Source organism: Coturnix japonica, chromosome 7, assembly GCF_001577835.2.
Source record: "Coturnix japonica isolate 7356 chromosome 7, Coturnix japonica 2.1, whole genome shotgun sequence".
NCBI lineage: Eukaryota > Metazoa > Chordata > Aves > Galliformes > Phasianidae > Coturnix > Coturnix japonica.
The window spans coordinates 6,866,362-6,888,939 of record NC_029522.1 but is presented as its reverse complement, the minus strand read 5'-3'; the positions used below and the strand labels follow the sequence as shown (position 1 = coordinate 6,888,939).

Below are 22,578 nucleotides of genomic sequence, written 5' to 3'. Positions count from 1 at the left end.
ACATACCTGACATCTGCTTTGGAAGAGTGGAGAAAGGGCTGGTGTTCAGCATCAGCAGCAAAATGTTAACATCACTGCATAACCACAGTACTCAGTATATGGAATATATTCAGCTCTTGTTTGTTTCTCTTCTGAATTCATTCTAATTAAATGAGAATATGTGGACACCAAAGAAGCTGTGGTTTAAGGACCAGCAGCTGCTTCAGTGAGTAGCAGGAACATACAGACAAATATATATTAGAGAGCAACGCTTAAAGAACTTAGGACAACAACCAACCTTTTTTTAATAAAGGGAAGAACTCAAGAATGAGTGGACATGATGATCTGGGGCATTTATTTCATTTTCAGCTCTCCAGAAAAGTAACAAAATCAAAGTAGAAGAGAATAAAGACATTTTAAGGTATCACTTTGTTCACTACTGGAGGTAAAAGCAGGGTGGGAAATGTGAGACAACATCAATTACTAGTAAAATTTTTGCCACCAGAAAAAGAAAGTGCCGTATGCATTTACAGAGCACTGCTTCATTTACCACCATTAGTCATTCATTTCACAACTGAATGGGCGAATGCTTGATAGCTCTGGGCTCTCCTGGATTGCTGTTTTGTTTTGTTTTTTTCTTTAATAACATCTCTACTCCAGAAGTGCCAAGCTCTCTCTCTCTCCCTCTGCATAGCAGGCAGGATTGTGTTCACCACAACTGTTAGTTACGATGAAATGCCTGAGATCAGAGAACTTGGAATATCTACCAGGTCAGAAAGAAATCCACCCTTAGCTCAAAATTTGGTCTTGGCACTTAGCATTTAGTTGTTCAGGGATTCCTCTGACACCCGCAGGCATCACAATTTGTCTTCTCCTTTGCATCTTCCAATAACAGCTCTCATCAGTTTTGATTTCTTTCCTGAAATGTTACTGCATTAATTCAACTTTTAATCTTTTCAACTTCAGGGCATCCCTCCTATACTGCATTATGGGGGAAAAAACATGTGGTCCCCAGCAGGAAAATATTTAGAGGTAGGCAAAGAGACTGCTGTATATGTATACAGGACACAGCGTTGTTAGCCACAGAGCTGCAAAACTCTTCTGTGCAATCAGTAAGTGAAGACACACTACAGGTGACAGAACAAGTGTCTGCTCTGCGGGCAGGATTTGCAGGCATTGCTAGAGCTGAAAAAGCAGGAGAAAAGCCTGGAGTGAAAGTGAAAGGGTCACTTAATTGGGTGGCTTAAGGTACTGACACGCTTTCACCTTGTTCTGAAAGGATTCAATCTTAATGCCCACAATCACAGCGCAAAACACTGGACAGCAGTACAAAGAAATCTTCAGGGAATTCCCCATTTCTGAAGCTAAATAAAAAGCTGAAAGAGAAGCCTTACAAAGCAGTGACAACTGCTTGAATTCAGACTGATAAACCTGATTTTGTTAAAAAACAGAAGATTTTTAAAAGAGAACACAGAGATTCTTCATTATCCATCAGATCTGCAGACTGTAGAAGAGGATGCTTAGCCGGGGTTTAAAAAAAGAAAAAAAAAGTAAAAATTAGGTGCCTCGTGCCCCTCTGCTATTGCAGGGAATCATTGGGAATTCATGATCTTTTGTCTTTAAAGAGCTTCTATCATACCCATCACCCTCAACAGTTCTGTACTATGAGAGATGTCCATGGTGTCATTGGGTAGATCATGCAGGAGAATGCCCGATCATTACATAAAGTTGTAAAACCCTCAACAGTCAGCAACAGAAAGAAGAAGCTACACATCTTTCTATGGGAGTTCATGGCCAAATGCCAAAAGTCCAGCATGAGAACATCTGGGCATACAGGTCCAAAAACACATAAGGAAGAATAGGTTAGTTATCAAAAGAGCTACTCCTATGGAGGAACATTTTTATCTCTCATCTCTCTGCTACAGTAGCATCTGGATCTATTAAGTAATATTTCTTCCTTAGTGGAAATGGAGATAAGTTAGTGGAAAGGCTGGGGAGAACACTGCTTTCCAATGAACTATCAAAAGCACTTGCTTGGAGTTAGTTTGCTTAAGTTGGAAAGACAAACAGTGCAGACACTATAAAATGCATGGAAAGACTGTCAGATGGATGATCCAAGATCTCCTCTTTTGCGGTGCCAGCAGCAGCTAAGATTGCAGGTTGGACACAGCTCTTCTATGCAGCATCTCCTTTGTCAAATTGTCTGTAGTGGAAGAGACTCTTGGAGTCCAATTTCCCAGAGTATTTGATAGCTTCAGCAAAAAGCTTTGTCACCTGTCAATACAAAGCAGATGAGGACTGAGCATTTCAAAGCCTTCTGCAAAAGACCAAGCGAGCAGGCTCCACACTTCCATGCTCACACTGAAACAGTTACGTATAGATCCAGGTCCCAGGTCCATCCAAATTGAAACCAATTTCAACCTGGCTTCAAATAGGTGTTGGCTCCAGTCCCCTGCAGCATACCTGTCCATCTGGATTGATGTATTGCTGCCAGACTTCCTTGGCAAGACAGTCCTATCCTGTGAGAGCACTTCTTGCCCTCTACTGCCCAGACCTGTCAGAGAACATGGGGTTGTCTTTCTCAGAGGATCAAACTCTGCAGTTAAAATGGTTCACCTCAATTAAGCAGGTGTAGTAATAAATTTTTGATGGGGCTCCTTTTCTGCTTATCAGTGTTTCACAAGTAGGCAGAGGACGTTCTTCAATTTCCCATTCCTGTTAATCATGTTTGGCATTGTCCTGTCTACAAATATGGATCTTAGCACACTCTCTGCTCATTCCAAACACAAAAGATATTGCACAGCTGGACACTAGTCACTGAGTTCCACACTGGCATCCACTGAAATCCACAGGTATTTGGCTACAGTGTTTAATGAGAACCAGTTGAGGTCCTTTCGTGTCAGGTCAAGCCCCTTCAAAGGAAGTCAAGGTAATTCTGGCAGCAGGAGACCCAGTTTCCATTACCAAATACCCCATTCCCTATCAGTATGTGAAAGGTGCTTTTCAGGAGCTCCAGACACATCATAACTTCCAACTGGGGGCTACAATAGACTTAAATGCTCAAATAGGAGTTCCACTCGGATGGTACTGTGGACCAGGATTGCCCCAGTGATCATTCAGAAAAGCCTGATTACATCCTGTTTCACGTACTACGTACTGGAAAAAAGATCTCCAATGAAAAATGCTTCCCACACATAACTTAAAGATGTTATGGGGAATTCTGCACAAGGAATTTGTTCTGAATTGAAAATGATACAGCGACAACCTCAACTGCATTATAGGACCCAAGATTTTTTTTTCATCTACATTTCACTCCAAGCAACATTATTTCAAATAGTAGCAAAAGGAAAATACATTCTAACATTCATACGTTGCCCTGATTTTCTGTCACATTATTATTTTTCAGAAATAACGAGGGTTCAAACACACCAGAATCTAGTGATTGAAAGTGGTTGAAAGCTCTAAAGGCTTCTGTGATCAAGAGGAGAAAGAAAAACACAGAAGTACCTGGAAATTAGTGAGTAGAGCAATCCCGCTGTCAATAGCCATTCTCCGGATCACATAATTATCATGGACAAACTTGGTGTTGCTGTTAGGCAGGTTAATCACCAGATCTATTTTCCCATCCCTTATCAGTCTGAGGAAACAATGCACAAGACAGTATCACAGCGTATCTTGCTTAATGAAAATCTAAGCTGAATAGCACAGGCACGCAAGTAAACAACACTGAGAACTCCCATTTGTGTTTAGTCTTTGATGCCAAGTCATATATCCAAGGAGGGGAGGATTAAGGCATTATGGCAAGACAGAGCAAATTTGGGTTTTGTTTCTGTTCTACTCAATGATACAAAACAATATTCAGCCTTCACACAGTTCAGCACAACTCTTAAAGGTAGATGGACTGTCATCGAGATCTTGCATACTGTCCCATGAAAATGTAACATGGAGCAATACATCCATGACATATCAAATAGAACTGTTCACGAGATCGTAGAATGGCTTGGTTTTGAAGGGACCCCAAGGATGATCAACTCTGCCTGCTGTCATAATATCAGGCTGAATCAGATAAAACAAAACTTCTGAAGTCCCATTAAATCACTATCCTTGATCCCAACTGGACCAGAAATTTGCCCCTTCGCATTCACCATGCTGGATGTTAACACAATTTGGACAAGGCAAGTATTGCTCTTACCTCCTAACTGGAGGGAGGCTGGGACTCAGGCTTTCCTGTGATGGCCATGCCACAGGATTTGCAGGGATACCGTTTGCATAGAGCCAGTCAGAGGTTGCTTCAGTAGCATAAAGCTGTTATGGGAAAATAAAATGTTACCGTGCCTCATAATACAGAAACTTTTCATTTAACTCATGTAGGTCTGACCCTACACTTGATCTGGTCACCAAAGCTGATTTTGAAGGGCTTTTTTCATCACAGGGGCATTTCCTCATAAAAACAGACAAAAATAGAACAGCATGTCTTTCCCAAATTTTTGTTACCTCTTGCCTGCTGATTGATGATGGTCAGTGAACGACCGTAACACATCCAGAAACAGGTAAATGGATTAGAAAAACCTAAGACCTTCTGATTTTCAACAGAACTTACATTCAATCACTTAAGAATTCTTTTGATTTTTTTTTTTCTGCCTAGCACTAAGTTTTGAAAGACAGACCTGCAAATCCACCAATGCCACTGAGCAAAAGAATATTTAATTTTTAATATTAAAAGCTCTCCCCAATCTTTTGTGGCCACGTTGTTAAGTTTCAGTAAGAACATGGTTTCAAAATTACGCAAGAGTTTACAAAAGGGATGTCCACACTACACGCTTTCTACATCAACAGCTTATGAGAATCACTGATGATGAAGTACCTTCTCTACACAACAGCCTTCACTTCTCTGGCATTTTTTGTTTCTTGGAGAACTTAGATTTATAGTGTGACATCCTGGCTGCTGGCCAATAGCAGAGCCACGGTTGCTCTTGCCAAGACTTGTGACTTAGTCCTGCTTGTTCAATTAATCAGAAACACTTTTCGTTGGGTGATACCTGTTGGCTCTACTGACCACTTGGACAAAAAATACCCTGTTGCACTCGGAAAAATCTCCTTTTCTCTGTCACCAGATAAATTCCAAAGTTCATCAATCCTATAGCAGGCTTGAGTACATTTCCAATTTTAAAAACTTTAGCTTTAAATAACTGAAATTACTTACCTTGAAGCCTTCCCCATGCAGTAGTTCTGCTACAGCCAGGAATTTGGGGCGGAAGGATTTCTGAAAAATGAAATTCATTACACAAAGAGTCAAAGGTACAATTAGAAACAGGGCTTCGTTCACCAGCACAGAGCTCTTCCAGACTCTGCACACAGACAAAAACACCTTGCTGTGCATTATATGCACATACACGTGTCTGAAAGTGCATGTACAGTGCCACCCCGAGAAAACCATCTGCATCCTGAAGCCCAAAGTCACTCCCAGCTGAGACATACAGACACACACTAGAGAAAGTGTTCCCAAACTGATTTCTATAGCAATAAAAGAACAGTTCTGCATATTAAATATTAGGGTGACTGCCTTCCCAAGTACACCAACCAGAGTCTCTTCTACTCCTAATCAAACATCTGTTCCAACATTATTCAAACATTTGGCCTTCTATGCTGGCAAACGACAAATATGAACAGGCTTTGGGCAATCTGTAGTCACTCTGCTTGTGGATTGCTGTGACAAAGAGCACGTGTAATTCACTTCTAACTCCTGTGGTCACACAGAAAAAACAAACAAATCACTCAGGAGACTGAGACCCCCATTTCCCACAAGGAGCCAAACACCCAAGTACTTGGGGCATGTGAGAAACACATGATACATACCCACATCTAACAGATAAGATGATCTCCTGTAAAAGTCTGCATTTGAACAAACCACTTTTGAGCAACAAGTGGGCAAAAAATTGAGCCCAGCATAACTTTCTTCTGGATGTCGAAGGTCCAGCAATGAAAAGATCAAAAGGACCGTATGCCCTTCTCACTGCTGAGGCAGGCTGAATCTTGCTTACAGCTCTAACCTGCTTTTGCCATTTTGCAAGTAAGATTATCACAAGCTCCCTTCTCAATCTACTGATGGCTTAACCTTTATGGGCAAGTGCAATATTCTGAAAGGTGAACTGTTTCCTATGAAGAAAAGAAGTCAATGGGGTTTTCTTTCTTCTTTTCTTTTTTGAAAGAACCTCATTCTGTTCTCTACACTAACTGGAAAATATAAATATACAACGTGACAGGGCTGGCAGCTTCCCAGTCAGAGAAAAACGTTCTGCCTTCTGGTGGTCAGGGGGGCTGGCTTTCACAACAGCATTATAAACTTCTACCAAACATGTACTGAACACTTGTGACACATAAAACAGCCTCTCCATGAAAAGAAATTACAGCTGTCAGCTTGCATCCGAGCAGCCTCAGATTTACAAGCTGACTGAAAGAACCTGTGCAAGAAACCATTAGTTACTAAAGGTGAAAAGTACAAGCAGATTTATTTAGTGGAAGATATTTACTGCGGGAGAATTGTATTCTCTTTCGGTTACAGCAAAAGTTCTATTTCTCATAATCTCTCTCTCATGTTTGCTGGCATGCCACACTATTTATAGAGGGCTATATCCCCAGTTCTTCCACTACTGCTCCACCAGTTTTCATTGAGGCCAGGCACAAAATGAAGCCAGCCGGACTCCCAGCCTCATCTTGAATTCTGTATCCAAATGCACCATGGAGCCTGCAGAACTTTCCATGCATAGGGAACCAAGGGAGAAGGTTACCTTGAAACAGACTCAGAGAGCTGGGATTTAAAAATAAAATACTCTATTAGTGCTTTCCGCATCCCGTGGTCACCAGCACAGATGCGAGACAGATGCACACCCTCCCAGAGATATGACTGAATAGCCCAATCAAGAAAGAAAATAAAAAGAGCTTTTCAACTCCTCTTGCATAAAATATAAATTATTTAATGGCAGAGTCAGGGTTTCAGCATCACAGATTTCTCCAAATGATATAAAGAAAAGAGGTCAGATTAGCAGCTTGCGCAAACTGGCAGAGACTCTTTTTTTCTAACAATACAGCCATGATCCATTTAACCCGGGATGGCAATAAGCCTTTAAGATTCTGAGGAACCTTGACCTTAGCTGTGTCAGCACTGCTCACAACCCAGGAACAACCAAAGGGCAACCGGTCCATGCTGGTTGCCCAGCCCACCTTGTGCCTAAGCAACCTTGAGGAGCATTACACTACCAGTGACATTTTGTAGTGGCTGCTAGGATAGGGTTTCCACAGGAGCTGCAAACAAAGCATACTATCGTGGAAGGTTCTCAGAAGGGGTGGGTTCATACTGGGGCCTGCTTGGCCTGTGTATATGCAAGGACAGGCTCCCTTTTTCTCCAGCCAGTACTCAGGGAAGCCACTCAGAGTTCACGCATCAAGGCTAGGTCAGGTTTTCAACCTTTTCTTCTCATAAGGTGTTGCTTCTCTCTGCCTGCAGAGCTGGCAGATTTTGACACAAACCACCGAAAAGCAGGTATGTAACAAACCACAGAGTGGTAAGAGTGCAACAGTAGTCAGCATTAACTTCACTCTCCTTGTTTCAGAGTTTAATTATGTAAGAAATGTGCCAAGAAGAAGAGAGACCTAAAAGCAATTGATATGTTGTTTTTCAGCTTTTTCGCCAAAAAAGGAACTGGAAACCACTTATTAAAAAGGACAAAATCTTGTTACTTTTTAAAGGGTTGGGTTTTTGAGCTTTTGGGGTTGCTTTATCTTATTTCTCTTTTTCTTCTTAAGACCTATGTACAAAGAACATTGGGCCCTGTTTAACACATACTGACACAGAAGCTACATAAACACCTTCTATAGCAAAAATTACCCTTTACTGCCTGTTTCCTTTAAGCTCCTCCAAGGAAAAAAGTTTGGACAGTTCTTAACTTTGGATACTGGACTCTTCTTATTCTTGTTCTCCTGGCTTCTCTTAGTACTGCAGTGATCAGATACACAGGTATCAACTACCCAGATTCTCCTGCACTGATTCTAAACTAGGCAGCAAGCAAGGACCTTCCTGCTAATTTGAGGTAACTTGGAAAAACAGTTTCAATCCATACATATATGTGTATGTCCGTGTCTGTGTGTATGTGTGCATATATAAAGAAAAATAAAAATCAACAAAAAACAACTGGAGTTGTGATCTGTGTTAGCAGAAATTCTATTCCTTCCTAGAATCTTTTCACACCCCTTTTTTACATCCCCTGCTGGCTCAGATAGCCCAACATATTTTTCACACCTCCACTCAAGTATACTCCCATTGTGACTCCAGAGTGGAAAGGCACACAACAATGCTACACCTGGTGGAGGTCTAGTGGCCTAAAAGTGTTACAGCTACACAATACACTAACAGCAGCACACTTCTCATGTGGTTGGGTGACACTACAGCTCTGCCTGGAATTAAATCGTGTGCAGCTTAGTGGTGTGAAATACGTCTGTCTCAGATGGCGGAAGGAATTGGTTTCAGTGAACTGATCATATCAGTCACCTACAGGCACCAATCTCTGCAGCAAGGCGGCTTCTAACTCTCTCATTCCAGCCCTAAGCTTGTAACAATCCCTCAGCAAATATCTGCAGCTCCCTGTAAAATAACCAGGGTCCATAGGTAAAAGCACCGTGCCAGCTCCAGTAAGGATCTCTCCACTGTGTCTGTTACTTTCTGTTTCATTGTTCTTCCAGATGGATTGCAGAGAAATACATTTAAGCCATAAAAACACGTGGTTGAAAAAAAGGCAACATTTACCAACTTCCTCTGTGTCAGTCTTTGTTCAGCTTTGATTTTTAGGACTTACCTGGATTCCAATCAAAATTCCTTGCTTAGGAAAAGTAAACCCAGTGGCGAGCATGGCTTTCTGGAAGGCAGAGTACACATCCTCTCCAAAGCAGGCAACCTAGGAAAAGGCACAAAGAAGGCAGCATGAGAGGCCAAGACAAGAACAACCCAAGAACGCTGTTTAAAAGGCAAAGAGGGATAAAAGTATTTAAACATGCTCTTTTGACTTCTTCATACAGAAACAGACTGTTTTTGCATGGAGTCTGCAGGCACAAAAAAAAAAAAAAAAAAACAGAAAATCACTGCAGGCAAATCTCACAATGTTAATGAAGCAATAATGTAGGAATAGGCAACGCTTTAGTTTCAAACAGCACACCAAGGAATAACAGCAATTGATTTTGCTGAGTTATGTGAATGTTGCACACAGCTTCTGCTCCAGCATTTGTAAGTGCACTGCAAAATGTATAACATTGTGTAGTGCTTAAATACCTGTGAGTGTTCTGCACGCAGGTACGCTTGTGTGTGTGGACACAGCAAACTGTGCTGACTGCATCTGTGCTGTCACACGCTTCCGCTGATGGAAAACCACATGCTTTTCCATTAGTTACACAGCTGTATGGAATTCTAGCAAAAAGTCAGTAGGCACTTATGAACTGGCATGATTTTGTTGCTTTCTTAAGGATTTATCTTATACAAATAAGATCTTGCTATTAAAAATCACGTAGCAGTTCTCCATTGCTCAGAACTGCCTGTGGATCTCAGCTGGTTATAGACTGTCAGATGACAACAACATTCTTAAAGAATCAAACCGTGTCCCTTACCCAAATTTGGAATTCTGAAGATAAAGGAATGCAGGAGTTTTTGAGCAAGTTAGCAAAGCAACAACTGAACAGCCCATGCTTTTTCTGGCTGACTCCACACTTGTTGAAGAGCAGAGCGAAGTAGAAACTGCCAACAGATTTTTCCCTTTGAAATAACAAATCTACACACTTATACAGATGGGATAAAAGGGCTGATCGAGGATTGCTTTCCCGTTTTCCTTTCATGGTCCTTCCCATCACAGAGTGAGCAGATTTATGGTCTCGCAGTTTCCATGGTGAGCAGAAAGCAATATTTCATGGAAAAAGAACAAACCGTGATTTGCCAGAATCAGAAAAAAAAGAAATAACTGCACAAACAAAAATCCCACCGGGGACTGGAAAAATACTGGTGACAACTTGTTGCTTAGATTTTCTTCAAGAACTCATCCTTGAGCCTTCAGCCTGCTTTGCAGTGTAGGTTTTCTGAGAAGAGATGCACATCTCTTTGTAGGTGATGGATAATCCTATCTTGTAGGCTTGGCCAGGGATTGCAACCTGCCAGGGGAAGTTTCCCATTGCATCGTGTGACCGAATCACCCACAACATAACACCCAAAGGAACCTCCAGCACCATGTCTGCTAGTGCTGTGGGAACAGACTCCCAGTAAATGCAGCTCTGCCAGACAGATATGACAAATTCAAGCCCAAATCAAGACCTGTGTGTTGAAAATGTCTTTGAGGAATAATTGAGCATTTTACCCTAGAAGAGCTATTATCTTTACTTCACTCATAAGAAAGACCTTCATAACTGTCACATTTTATGGCATTTGTGAATATGGATCTTTCCAATGCATAAAAGTTAATAGTCCCTCCCTTATGACCAAAGTAATCTCTGACTCCATATAAAGCTCAGAAAGATAATTCTTGCCCTTAGGTACACTTTTTATTCTGCTGTTTTTTCGAGGGTGTGTAGCAGAAATGTTCTCTGTGTAGTCAGTTTTGTTCCAAAAATAAGGAAGTCACTGGGCTTTTTTCTGTACATTAGCCTATACTGACAGGAAATCTTCCACAATACTGAATTCCCATGCAATAAAAAGAGTGAAATGAAGTAATCCTGGAGATACGTAAGTGAGCTGAGGTTGTTCTAACATTTTAGTAAGAAAAATCATTAGACTTATAACGATAAGTCTTGTCTAAAGAAAACAGTGCAAGAAGATATAGAAGAGCTCGTATCAAATGAGGCAATGCAAGCTCTGCCACCTGCGTAGCTGTGATGGAGCAGAGTCAAGCCTAAAGCAATTTCCTCACAATTTAAGCACTTCCCAAGTTGGCTTTTCCAGACTGGAATAAGTCTCTAGCTACCGTTATCTCTTATAGAAATAGCAGAGCAAGCAAGTTTAAAGATAGCTTGGATGTATCTACAGAAACTACTGACAAGTCAGCAAGAAGTCAAACAAGCCTCTTTGTTCTGCATGCACAGTACTTCTTCAAATGATGTCTTGAAAAACTATTGAAGAGCAAGAGTTCCCATCAGTGCTAAGCCTGCTCAGGAAGAGGAATGGCTTTGTTCCTTTATGGTGTGCCATGCTTTCTCAGATACGCTCCAGAAGCACCTCACAGCCCTGCTGTGTGCAAAGCAGCTGTTTCTCCCTCATCCTACAGACAGCCAAAACTGCAGTCATCGCGTTTCTCGCCTTTTTGCACCTTGGGACATGCTTTGATGGTTACCAGGCAACAACAGAAACGTGGCCACATGTATTTGTTGCCTTTAAGTAACTAGCAGGTCCAAGACCAAATGCCCATGACTTAGAATCTTGATATTGCTACTCTCGTGTATAACAGTTGGGGGTTTTGAAGGCTGTATGCGCTCGCCTGTCAGGAAGCTGGTGATTCATAAAATGGACTGACGCATCAAGAACCTCCCAGAACCCAGCAGCTCTCAGACAAACTCATTTCAGGCTGTCACATCAAGCAGGTCTAATGCAGAGCCCACGTGCAGGTAAAGAGGGACATCCAGTGGCTGAATCAATCAGGTGTTCCATGACTATGTGTTATCACAGATAAGGAAGATGTTTTCAATTCTCGAGGACACAGATGCCATCTAAACTCAGATTACTTTCAAAGATTCATGTTTAAAGGTTATTTGCTTAAATAGTAATTAAAATAAAATATACCTCCCCCGTAGAGGCCATTTCACATCGGAGAACAGGATCAGCATCTCTCAGCCGGGACCAGGAAAACATTGGAGCCTTATGAGAGAAAGAGGGTGGGGGTGGAAAGGAGAATAAATATTTAATAGATTGCTGCAAAACTGCAGTTACACTTAATGCTAGAGAAAGAGATAAACATGAATTAATCCACAAGATTCACTGGTCAAGACTGATAAGCAAAGGAGCACTCGGCAAACGGGCATCCCCGGCATCCTGATGATGGACTGGAAAAAATGAGTACATATTTCATCACTAAATCATCCTCTTAACTCTTGCAATCTTGTTCAGATCTTGACAGCAGATTTCTAATCTATGGTAGTCCACTACCATTTTTAAGACTTTTTAAAACAGAAAGTCTAAGAAGTGGTTTAAATCACGAAACAAGGAGAGATACTGTCTAAAGCCAGTCAGTTTTCTGAGCAAACATTTTTGCAGCAGAAATCCTTCATTCGCAGGATGAAACCATTCCCCTGGAACACAGCCTTGTTGGCAGAAGGCAGGTGAAACTTGGCAAACAGTTCTCAGGTTCTTTTTCCCTTTCTCTCTCAAAAATACACACCACTAATTTCTGTCTAACCCTCACATGGGTGTATTACAGCTACTGATTATCTTCATTACTGTTATGTGAAGTTAGGACATAGCAGTATCATTAACCTCTAAGTTCTCTTGTCTAATTTAGCTTTATTTAAAAAAATAAAGAAAGAAAGAATAGAACAATAAATCTCTGGTAAAGAGCCTGTGACCACATGTGAGAAACATTCCAGAACAATGGTCTACTAATTAATGATTTTTTACAGGTTATTTTAACTATCTTAAACTACTACAGATATTTACATAAAGACAGCATCGTTGCTGCTTAGAGAAGATTCTGGTTTAGAATCCAAAGACATAATTCTGTGCTTGGAGGTCCTGGAGATAATACTGCAGGCAAGACGGATGCTGTTTCATGGCACCTAACACTGACCAACTAAAATGTGACAGAGCAATTTCTCTGTGAGAGGTTTCTCAGCGGATGTCATCTGTCATGGTGACTTTTAGATCAGTTTTGCTTCCTCTGTAAGAGAAAATTTTTACAGTAGCCAACTCTCCTGTCTCATGCCGAGATCTGACAGTCAAGGTGGATTATTTTTAATGCATGTCTTAGGAGGTAACAATCAAGAAAAGTCTTCCAACCAGTCCCCTAACTTTTGTCTGCTGTCAATGTGAAAATCAATCTGAAAGAACAGACTCTGTCTGGTACTGAAGATAAATCTTATGTAAAAACTTAGCCAGTTATGATCTATCCATGATTTAATCTTGGTCAGGATGAACATGTTTCACTCTGAAAAGAAAGATGGCAAGGCAATATTTTGGGCACTAAAACTAAATTGATGGGACTCCAAATTCACAAAGGAGAAGCTACGTTGAAAATGAAAGCAAATTCATATTCTCTTCCCAGAGCACTTCTGAACCACTGGAGATACAAAATCCCACTTCCATGCAGATACTCCTACTAATAAAACCATAAAAGGATAGAAATTACTATGCTCAAGTAATGAGAACCAGGTTTAACAGGAATGCTTTTCCAAGTTCAGCATTTCCAAATGCATTAGCAGGGTTTTGTATTTGACAAACTCACATAGAACAAAAGCAGTACAAAAGGCTTTGTAGCTAAATTTTCAAGAAAATAGCTGGGTTTTCTGCTCTGTAGCCCATATTCCCAGGAGAGATGAAAATCTTGACTGTTTAGCTAACAACAAACAGCAACAGAAGCCCTGAGTCTAAATAACAGAAGCTCACAGAAATAAACGGCACTCAAAAATAACAAAAAACCCTCAGACTAGACTTCCAGAAAAACACTCATCTGTGGTATCAAAAGAAAGCGTTAGCTTGCTTCCAGACTGAAGATTTTGTTAGCGGAAAGATGTTATTTCCTATTCTTTCAGTTCTCACTTAATATGGAAGCTATTCAAGCTTCAAAGTTCCTGTACAAGCAATTCTCATTATCAATCATATCCTTGCACTGCTGCTCTAGATTTTTACGAGTAAGAACTTTGATTTTTTTTCTTCCACCAAGCATTCAAAACATTTATAGCACATTCTGGTATCTCAAGTGCTGTATAAATCTAGTAATTCTGAAAAGTAACATCCTGGCCCCACTGAATTCAATGAATCCAAGACTTTAACCCTCCTTTAACTGGCGGTACACATAAAAGAGGTTCTGTGCATTCAATAAAGGCCCACGTCCCAATCCTTGAAGATAAAACCTGGAAGCACCCAAACTAAATTTGTACACGTCCACACATAGATCAGACAGCATTACAAAAAGGTTTCAGCATACAGTTCTTCAAGTCCAGATCCCTCGGACAGTTTGGAATCATAATTCACAACAGGTTAAATACCAAGAAAAAAGGGAGATTGTTGCTGTTCAGAACGGGATAATTTCCCTTCAATGTCTCTAAAATTCCCAACACACATTATCACAAAAGAAACTGGAAAGAGTCAATGTGGCCAATATGTAAATTGTTCTGCAGGCATCAACGTACTCGTTAATGTCTATTAACATGCTAAGTGCTGGCTCCCTTGTAGACTTTTTGAAACCGTACCTTAATCCCAACGTATTTGGATGGAATAATGGGATGCTCCAGTGTCGGGAGGGATGACTCATTAACCTCATTTCCAGTCATCACTTTTGTGGCCACATCAATGAAGTCCACACCCAGAGTCTTGGATACAAAAGGAAAGGAACGAGAAGCCCGCAAGTTGCACTCTATTACCTGATGGGATTAGGACAGAGAAATGCTTCAGTCAGTTGCTGTGCAACAAGGAAACAAATTAATCGTGTCTCTGGAAATCAGTCCTTACTCCTCTTGGCAGAGATGGTCTTCAGACAGCTGAATAAGAGACAGTAAAGCTGTGTTAAATGTTACGAAGAGCAACGAGGGATGGGAAGCGGGCAATTTGAGATAGAAGACTGCAATGTTCTGCAGCTGAGTTTCATCTCTGTTGTCCGTAGATCTCACTAGAAATAGTTTTATACTATACCCTAAATTAATGCACAAACAGCATGAGCATTTATGCAGAAGCACTAGGTACAAGCTTGAGAAGCCCTCCTTGTTCCTTTTTCATGGTAATAGCACTTTCCCAGCTAGACTTGCCTCATCTTCATATGGAAGGCATTCGGTGACAAAGGCATGAAGCAGGAGTTCTTGCATCTTCCTGAGAAGCAGGCCACCAAATCCATTAGCAAGAAGCTAAGTGTCTTAAGTGAAGACAAAGGGGCAGAAAGGCAGGGCAAGAATAGTTAAGTTAAAAGAGAAAGAAAAAGAGGGATTAATCCAGAAAAAAAAAGGCTGAAGGAAAACAACGAAGGAAGACTCTGTCCTATTCCAGAAGCCTCTGTCCTATTCCTCTGTAGAGTTTCTGAATAACTGCATGAAATAAAAGAAATGTGAGGAACAGTTCAGTATGTTTTCCTCAACAAACAGCCCAAACAGCATCTTGCACCAGTAACATCTCTTCCACACCGTGTCAGGATTTGCATCCATTCATTGCTACCTCAATCATACTCTGCTCTCACTGCTCTGATCTTCCTTCAGGAGGAACAGAAAACCAACTGTCACCCATAAGGGGTCAGACATCTACCACACTTCTGTTACTGATAGCTATCAAGACCACACTACTTTAAAAAACATGTTAGCAGCTTATATTAAAAGCTTCATTGCTTATATTGTCCTGCTTTCTTTCCAGTAATACGGAAAGCTTATTTTAATAATCGAATCAGCTAAAGACTAGAGGGGATATCTGAGAGCTGAAAGCAATGACATTTAGTTCACAGGATGAGGCACGGGTCTCGGTGCTGTCCATCCTGCTAAATACTGACGATTTTAGGAAGGACAAAAGCCACGGTGAAATTAAGCTACTGCTGATGGACACGGCATAAGTTACAAATCCATAGCTGTAACTGCCACAGAGCTTTTCTGACAGAGACTGCAGGAACTATGCACCTAACTATTCCCAGCAGAGTACACCTTCCTCGTCAGTCACAAGAGCACTTACCAGCACATTATTGCCTCGTACCAAGAACTGCACGTTGAATGGACCAGAGATGGCAAAGGCATTTGCAATCTTTTTTGTAGCAGATTTTACCTAACAAAGATAATACACACACATATATATATATAAATAAAAATCGCACAAAACAGCACCGTATCAACAAATCATCTCACATGTGGATTCCTTAAAATATTCCAACTCTGCTAGTGCATTGTTTTTCAATATAGCCTCATTTCAGCAATAAAAGTGTATTTCAGAAGCAAAGAACATTCTGGTAACCAAGAACCTGAGGCTTCATTTGACTGCATAAGTAAAAACAGTTTCGTGTGTATTTTAAAAGGAGAGCAGGGGAAGAGAGAGAGAATAAAAACCTGTCCTGTCCATTGCAACTTCAACACCAACACTGCAGCTTGTATAACTCTTAGTGAAATAAAGAGTACTGATGATTATCTACTTGGCATTACAGGCATCCCAAAAGTCTTTCACCAACAAGCCTGTCCCATCAGTGGGAGGTGTGTGAGCAGAAATACTCCTGACCAAACTGAGAGAAAACCGTGGCCCTAATTTTCTGGTCTGAAAGAAACCACACACTATTTTAGCACAAGTCTTTGAATAGCTTGGCTCCTGAAGATGGCTGCTGCCAGAAACAAGGCCTTGGACATTTCTATAAGCAGAGTTGGGGCACAGACAGGATGACATCACGAAAGACTGCATATTCATTTAGTATATTCATGTTGACAACTAGCTCCATATTACTATGTTTATTCTTCAAAGGGGAAAAAAGTGAAATTAGGTCAGGTTCATTCATTCTGATATCCTTTCCAGAAAAGATATACAGCTAAAAAGATCTAATCATTTAAGGACCAGGGAGAACAAGTGTAAAGTGAACCCTGGCATACACATGGATAGGATGCTTCTCTACTGCAAACAAGTTTATCCAAAGTAAACAAGACAAAGAAACCCAACAAATCTGAAAGTGTGTACTTCTACTGCTTGAATTATTGGGACACAATTCAGGTGGTCTTATAAATGCAGCAGAGAGAGTCACAGGGAGCACACTGATGTCCTACATTTCCAGAAATCACACTGGCTTTAAAAAAACAAAAAACAAAAAACAAACACATTGCTGATTTCTCCTGAATTTTCCTTTCAATTTCTCCCAAGCAAGGAGATAGCCGAAACAAATAGCTTTTCTCCTTTCTTTTTTCATTGCACCTACCTTCTCCAAAGCTCCCTGGCTAATAGTCTGTGTGGGTAACATGAGAGTGGCATCTCCAGAGTGAACACCAGCATCCTCCACGTGCTCTGAAACAGCATGTGCAATAACCTGCGTGTAATGAGCCAGTAATTAGTCACATCATAGTCTCTTACGAGGGAGGTGCCCTCATCTCCCTGCCCTTTGTTAGGCACAGGCCAGCAGGCTCTCGAATAGAGCTGTATCCCAAAGCAAAAAGAGATGGTTCAAGAAGGAAATCACACCAAATTCTGGGGGAAAATACATCTAAAACCTAACACAGGGTGTATGAAAAAGAGAATTATGTCAGTTTCTTTCACACTGTGCTTCAGCAAATGGAGAATGGTAAATTGTACACGGCTTGGAGATCTTATGACCTCCAGTAACACGTATGGATTTAGAAGCTAACAGCTCATTAGACTTTAAACCTCATCTTTAAGCTCTCCTGCCCATGAAGACCAGAAAATGTCCCCCCAGATTTGTTTAGGTTTGCTTACTCTTTTACAGAATTTTAATTGCAGAGAAAAACAATGAGGGGAAATTCAAACCTCAGGGTTTAAGCTAAATGAAGTCGCATCAAGATGCACCATCTTGATACCCAAAAAGACAATGATCTTGTCTTCTGGTTAAAAGTGAAGATTGGAAACAGAGCACTTCCGTAAAATGAGCAGCTTGTGATTGCTTGTGAAAACTGTATTTGATCAGCAATGAAACACAAGGGGAAGCTGTAGCAATAAAAACATGTACTACCATAACACATGCTAGCAATTCTGATGCAAGTCATTTATGAAGCCAGCAATCTGCAAATCCGTAACAATTTTATTCTAAAGGACTCGTTCATGAGACTGAGCAGTGCTTAAAGCAAAAATAATGTATGTAAACAAATAATTCAGGTGTATACAATAAAGTATAAAGTATTTGAATCGTGATGTTTCTGAACCTCAGACAAATCCCTCTTCTCTTATTTCTCTGCTCTTCTCAGCACCACATAGCAAGTCATTAAAACCAGACATTTTTACAAATCCCATATCTTAGAAAAAATTTAATATTAAAGAAAAGCAAAAGTTCTTACTCTTCCTGCCTTGGCTACAGCATCCATTTCCACCTCGCGGGCATCTTCAATAAATTTAGTGAGTACCACCGGGTGATCCTGTCATCATGACAAGACAGAATAAAAAAGCTTTTATTTGATAGTATTTGTGGATCATCTAAGCACTCTGCTATTCAGCACAGGAAAAGCTGTGGAAGTGGAGTCTCACAACACCAATCTATTAATATCCTTATTCCACAGACAAGTGAACTTTGCCAAAGAAATAACTGGAGAAAACTTCACATGATTTCCCCAAAGCCACTGAGCCCTGTACAAAGTGTCACTATGACAGAGAATTTGCACGCAAAAATACTAAGGGCTTTCAGGTGACACCATGACAGAAGGAAGATAGTGGGACACTTGCACAGATGCAGTGATCTCTGATCTTGCCTCCTTACCTCTGAGATTTTCATTGTGTCCCTGCTCTGAGTCACACAGCCATCTCTCTGGGCATACTGCTTCTCTGATTAACTGATTCTTGGTATACTTAATGACACTGCAGAGTGGCTGTTTGCTATGTCAGTAAGTCACACATTTTAGGAATGTGTTGGTTGCCTTTCTCATTTCCCTGCCTGGTTTCCTAAGTCTCCCAGGGAGAAGCTGCCACTAATTATAGCCAGCCGGGATCAACTTGCCCTTGACTCTCGGGTTCCCTTGTACACACAATTTTCCTCCCTCTTCTTCCCACCCATCTCTGGGATGTCAGCACACACCTGCCCAATGCTTTCTCCTTCCAGCCACCTCCTCTCCAACAGATGGTTAAAAATCTAATCCACGTTCTTCCAGGCCAGCTTTATGTTTCAACATTTTAACTGTCCCATCCACTATTAACTGCCTGTTATTTATTAGAGAATAAAAGGGAATAAATGACAGCCTGGGCATGCTCAAAAGACTCCTCTTGAAAAAATATAAAGCAACTTTGAAAGTTACCAGACAAAATTCCTTACATTTATCAGTGCAAGGGTAAATTCACAGGCAAGGACAATGCCACAGCCTCTGCCATTTCATAAATTTAGTGGCTCATGTCCTGCAACTTTCTGTTGTGCTGCAGTTTTTCATAAGGAGATGTTAGATATGCACACAACCTTGTTTATTCCAATCTATCGCAAATCTTGCAAAAAGTTTTGAACATTACTGACAACATAAATGCCATAATGAGACAACACCATAATAGCAAAGTGGCTAAAACAAGGCGCCTGACCCATGTTCTGTTATCAGGATATGTTTTGTTGGGTGAAGCAGAAATAGGAAAACCTTTGTAATAGAAAAATGAAGTCTGTCCCATACAAATGCTCATTTACCGTTGTACACTCACAGTTAGTTCAGTGGAATCAACTACAACCCATAAAGCCTCGATGAAACTAAAAATCTCCCTAATTTAAAAGAATATGGTACTCCCGTTGTTTTCATTTTTGCTAGTTCAGCTTCAGCTATATTAAGGCTGTTGACAAAATAAAAACATTGCATGAAAAAAAGAAGTCTTCCTTTTGCAGTCTGACTTAACTAGCAAAACTTTAGCATGTAAATTTACCATACATCTCTGCAGGATCAGGGCCAGAGCACCCACAAAGTAATTGTGTGACCAAGAAGTACAGCTGCTCATGTCTGCAGCATAGAGGCAAATACTGATGTAGCAGAAATGACCATCGCACAGACCCAAAGGGAACAGCTCTTCTTTTCCCCAGGAATACTTCATGCATTGCAAGCTCCACAGCCCCCCACAGGGCCTTCTGTACCAGGGCTGAGATTCTCAGTAATGAAAAGCTGCGTTACCCAATTGAAGTCAATCAAGCTGTGACAATTTAAGCTGATGAAGCTCACTTTCCTGGGCCACAGTAGGAAGCTACAGCAACTACGACAGCACCATCCCAAAGAGGGATCATTCAAAAACATAAAGAAATAAAACCACCACCACCAAAAAAGGGGGAAAGGGAATCAAAAGAAAACAGACAAAACTCAAACAGATGAAAGGACAGACTCAAGACTGTGTATATTATCATTTCAAGCTCTGTCGTTTCATTTTCTCCTCCCACACTCTCAGCTCTCTGAACATCACTCATCCAATATAATACCAATGATGAGTATAAAAGAAATTCATGCTTTGAGTTGTTTGCTATGTTCTGAAGCACTCAGGTCTTTGGGGAATTGCTGAGATTTTCCTTTACTACATTTCTATGTACTGTCCCAAATCCTTTCCATTGGTAGGAAAAAAGACATTTAAAAAATCCCCAAATCAGGTTTTGAAGAACTTTTAAAATCAAAATCTTTCATCTTCTGCTTTACATACTCTGAAGGTCAATAACCCCACCTAACTAACAGTAAGCAAGCAGCTGTCCTGCTTCTGTATCAGAAGAAACTCAGTGTATTATTTGCACGCTTAAATGTCATAGCAAAAGCTCGCAATGGTTCCTGAATTCAAGATCTGCCCTTTCGGGAATGAACTGAGGGGTCAAACTCTAATTTCACTGGCTCCTCAGAAACAGATGGAAAACAAAACAGGTGAAAATGACACAGCAGGAACAAAACATAATAGCAGCAGCAGGGCAAAGACTGGTACCTGAGAGACTCTGGTGGCTTCCACTAAGAACTTTTTCATTTCCTCTTCAGTGAATACTACATTCATTGCTGACCCACTGTAGGAATGAAAACACAAAACAATCAGCTTCCCTTGTCACCGCATGGGAGACCTGCGAGCACCAGACACCACAACACAGGGCTGCCAGCTTCCTTTATGTGACAGACCAGCGGAGCGAGATCCTGACTTAAGCCATATGCTCACTCCCCTCAGCTGAAAGAAAGGCAGCTCTGGTACCTTGCAGACCTCCATTATACTCGTCATAGCTCACGGCATAACACACTGCTCAGAGACAGCACAACTGCTCTCTGGCAACAGGTGAAGCCAGGAATGCACAGGCCACAGCATGTTCTGACAGTGTAAACAAAGGTGAAAAAAGGCTGCTCTTAGCCACTTCTTTCCTTAGGCTTTAGGGGAAGGGCAGAGCAGATACAGATGTAGATGAAAGCCGCTTCGAAATGCAACTCCTAGTAATATCAGACAGGAGGATTAGGGAGAATGTGGGTCAAGAGTCAGTAATTTGATAAGATGCAACAATGTTCATTTCTACCACTGCTGCCCAGCTTCCTCCTCCTTTTGAGGAGCAAGCCCACGGAGGCTGTGGAGAAAAGCAGAGGAAGAATCTACCCCACCATAACAGTCACTTTAACCTAAGGTAAATAGACACAAGTACCTACATGCTTCTATTTAACTGGACTACATCTTCAGCTGATGTAAATCAATAGAGTTCAATTAAATCCATGGATCTATGTCAGCTGCACCACTGAGGATGTGAACTGGTGCACACAGCACATAACCAGGGAGGAAATGCATTTAGTTTTCAGAGGCAACTAGCAAATATTAAAGGCCGTGCATGTTCAAAGGATAAAGTCTAGCTGTGGACCTGCTGCTGTTCTGCAAATAGAAGCCAGACAGAATGCTGTGCAAGAGTGTTTCACTTTCCATTTCTTCAAGCTTGACATTCTCCAGTTCCATCTTTCTGAAAATTCCCTCATCTGTCCTGAAGTTCCTCTAACCTTGAAAAACCCAAAACACCTTGGAAATACTGCATTACCAAACACTTACTTGGAATGGGTTTATACTTTCCATTTATACAAATGGAAACAAGTTAAAAAGAGCGCATCCTAAAAATTCAGAACGTGACATCAGGAACACTTTCTAATTTGCCCTCCTGATCAAAGCTCGGGCTTTTAACTTGGATTTGCAACTTTACTGCAAGCTTCAGAAACTGGACGGAAAAGTCGCAATCAACACTCTTTACTGAAGGATATTTTCTAGAGTTTGAACATACATGAAATTGTTCTCTTTACCTTTTTATTTTACATTATTTTCACCTCGATATGTTCCTTTTCACGTGAAAAGGATCCTGTCTCCAATTTATTCGCACTTGTAAATTGTGCCCAGCAAACTGCCTCTTTGTGCCTAGTCAGCTCTGAAGAAACTCCTCACAGAGTAGAGCGATCATTCAAAACCTGTGTGAGCACTGATGAAACTTCTTCAAAAAGTCTAGCTGTCGGAAATGTGCAGTTCTGTACAATGTCTATTTAAAGAGAAACAGCTGCCGCAGTGTAGGGACATAAAACATGCCTGAAAGCAGAGAAGTATGGCAAATAAGAAGCTAAATTCAAAAGATGTGCTGTCATTTTCTGGTAACAGATGCCAACCCCAATAAATGGCCTCAGCATGTTGCCTTCTGACTTTCCTGGTGGCAAACAATCTTGGGGCTTAATTGTATAAGCAGTAGTTTCAGGAACCTGAAGAAATACCCCAGATGGCTTGAGGTTTTTGGCCTCGAGACACAAAAAAGGCAGTTCAACTGATCAGAC

At 40.9% G+C, this 22,578-nt stretch overlaps 1 protein-coding gene across 10 annotated transcripts in view; it reads right to left on the bottom strand.

Annotated features, from left to right (window-relative positions):
• Nucleotides 1-307: 307 nt before the first annotated feature.
• The window catches only part of CPS1 (carbamoyl-phosphate synthase 1), a 112,893-nt gene continuing 90,622 nt past the window's right edge, over nt 308-22,578 (bottom strand). For 8 of the 10 annotated variants that reach the window (XM_015868005.2, XM_015868003.2, XM_015868004.2 and 5 more), the window contains 12 exons: nt 20,735-20,810; nt 18,160-18,237; nt 17,073-17,180; nt 15,857-15,946; nt 14,404-14,574; nt 11,783-11,857; nt 8,829-8,927; nt 5,183-5,242; nt 4,172-4,284; nt 3,487-3,616; nt 2,443-2,533; nt 308-2,253 (listed from right to left, as the gene is read on the bottom strand). In XM_015868005.2, the coding sequence (XP_015723491.1) occupies nt 2,234-2,253; nt 2,443-2,533; nt 3,487-3,616; nt 4,172-4,284; nt 5,183-5,242; nt 8,829-8,927; nt 11,783-11,857; nt 14,404-14,574; nt 15,857-15,946; nt 17,073-17,180; nt 18,160-18,237; nt 20,735-20,810 (1,111 nt within the window). In that variant the 3' untranslated portion in view covers nt 308-2,233. The remainder of the gene's footprint in view (nt 2,254-2,442; nt 2,534-3,486; nt 3,617-4,171; nt 4,285-5,182; nt 5,243-8,828; nt 8,928-11,782; nt 11,858-14,403; nt 14,575-15,856; nt 15,947-17,072; nt 17,181-18,159; nt 18,238-20,734; nt 20,811-22,578) is intronic. The other 2 variants (XM_015868011.2, XM_015868002.2) reach the window with 1 other exon arrangement.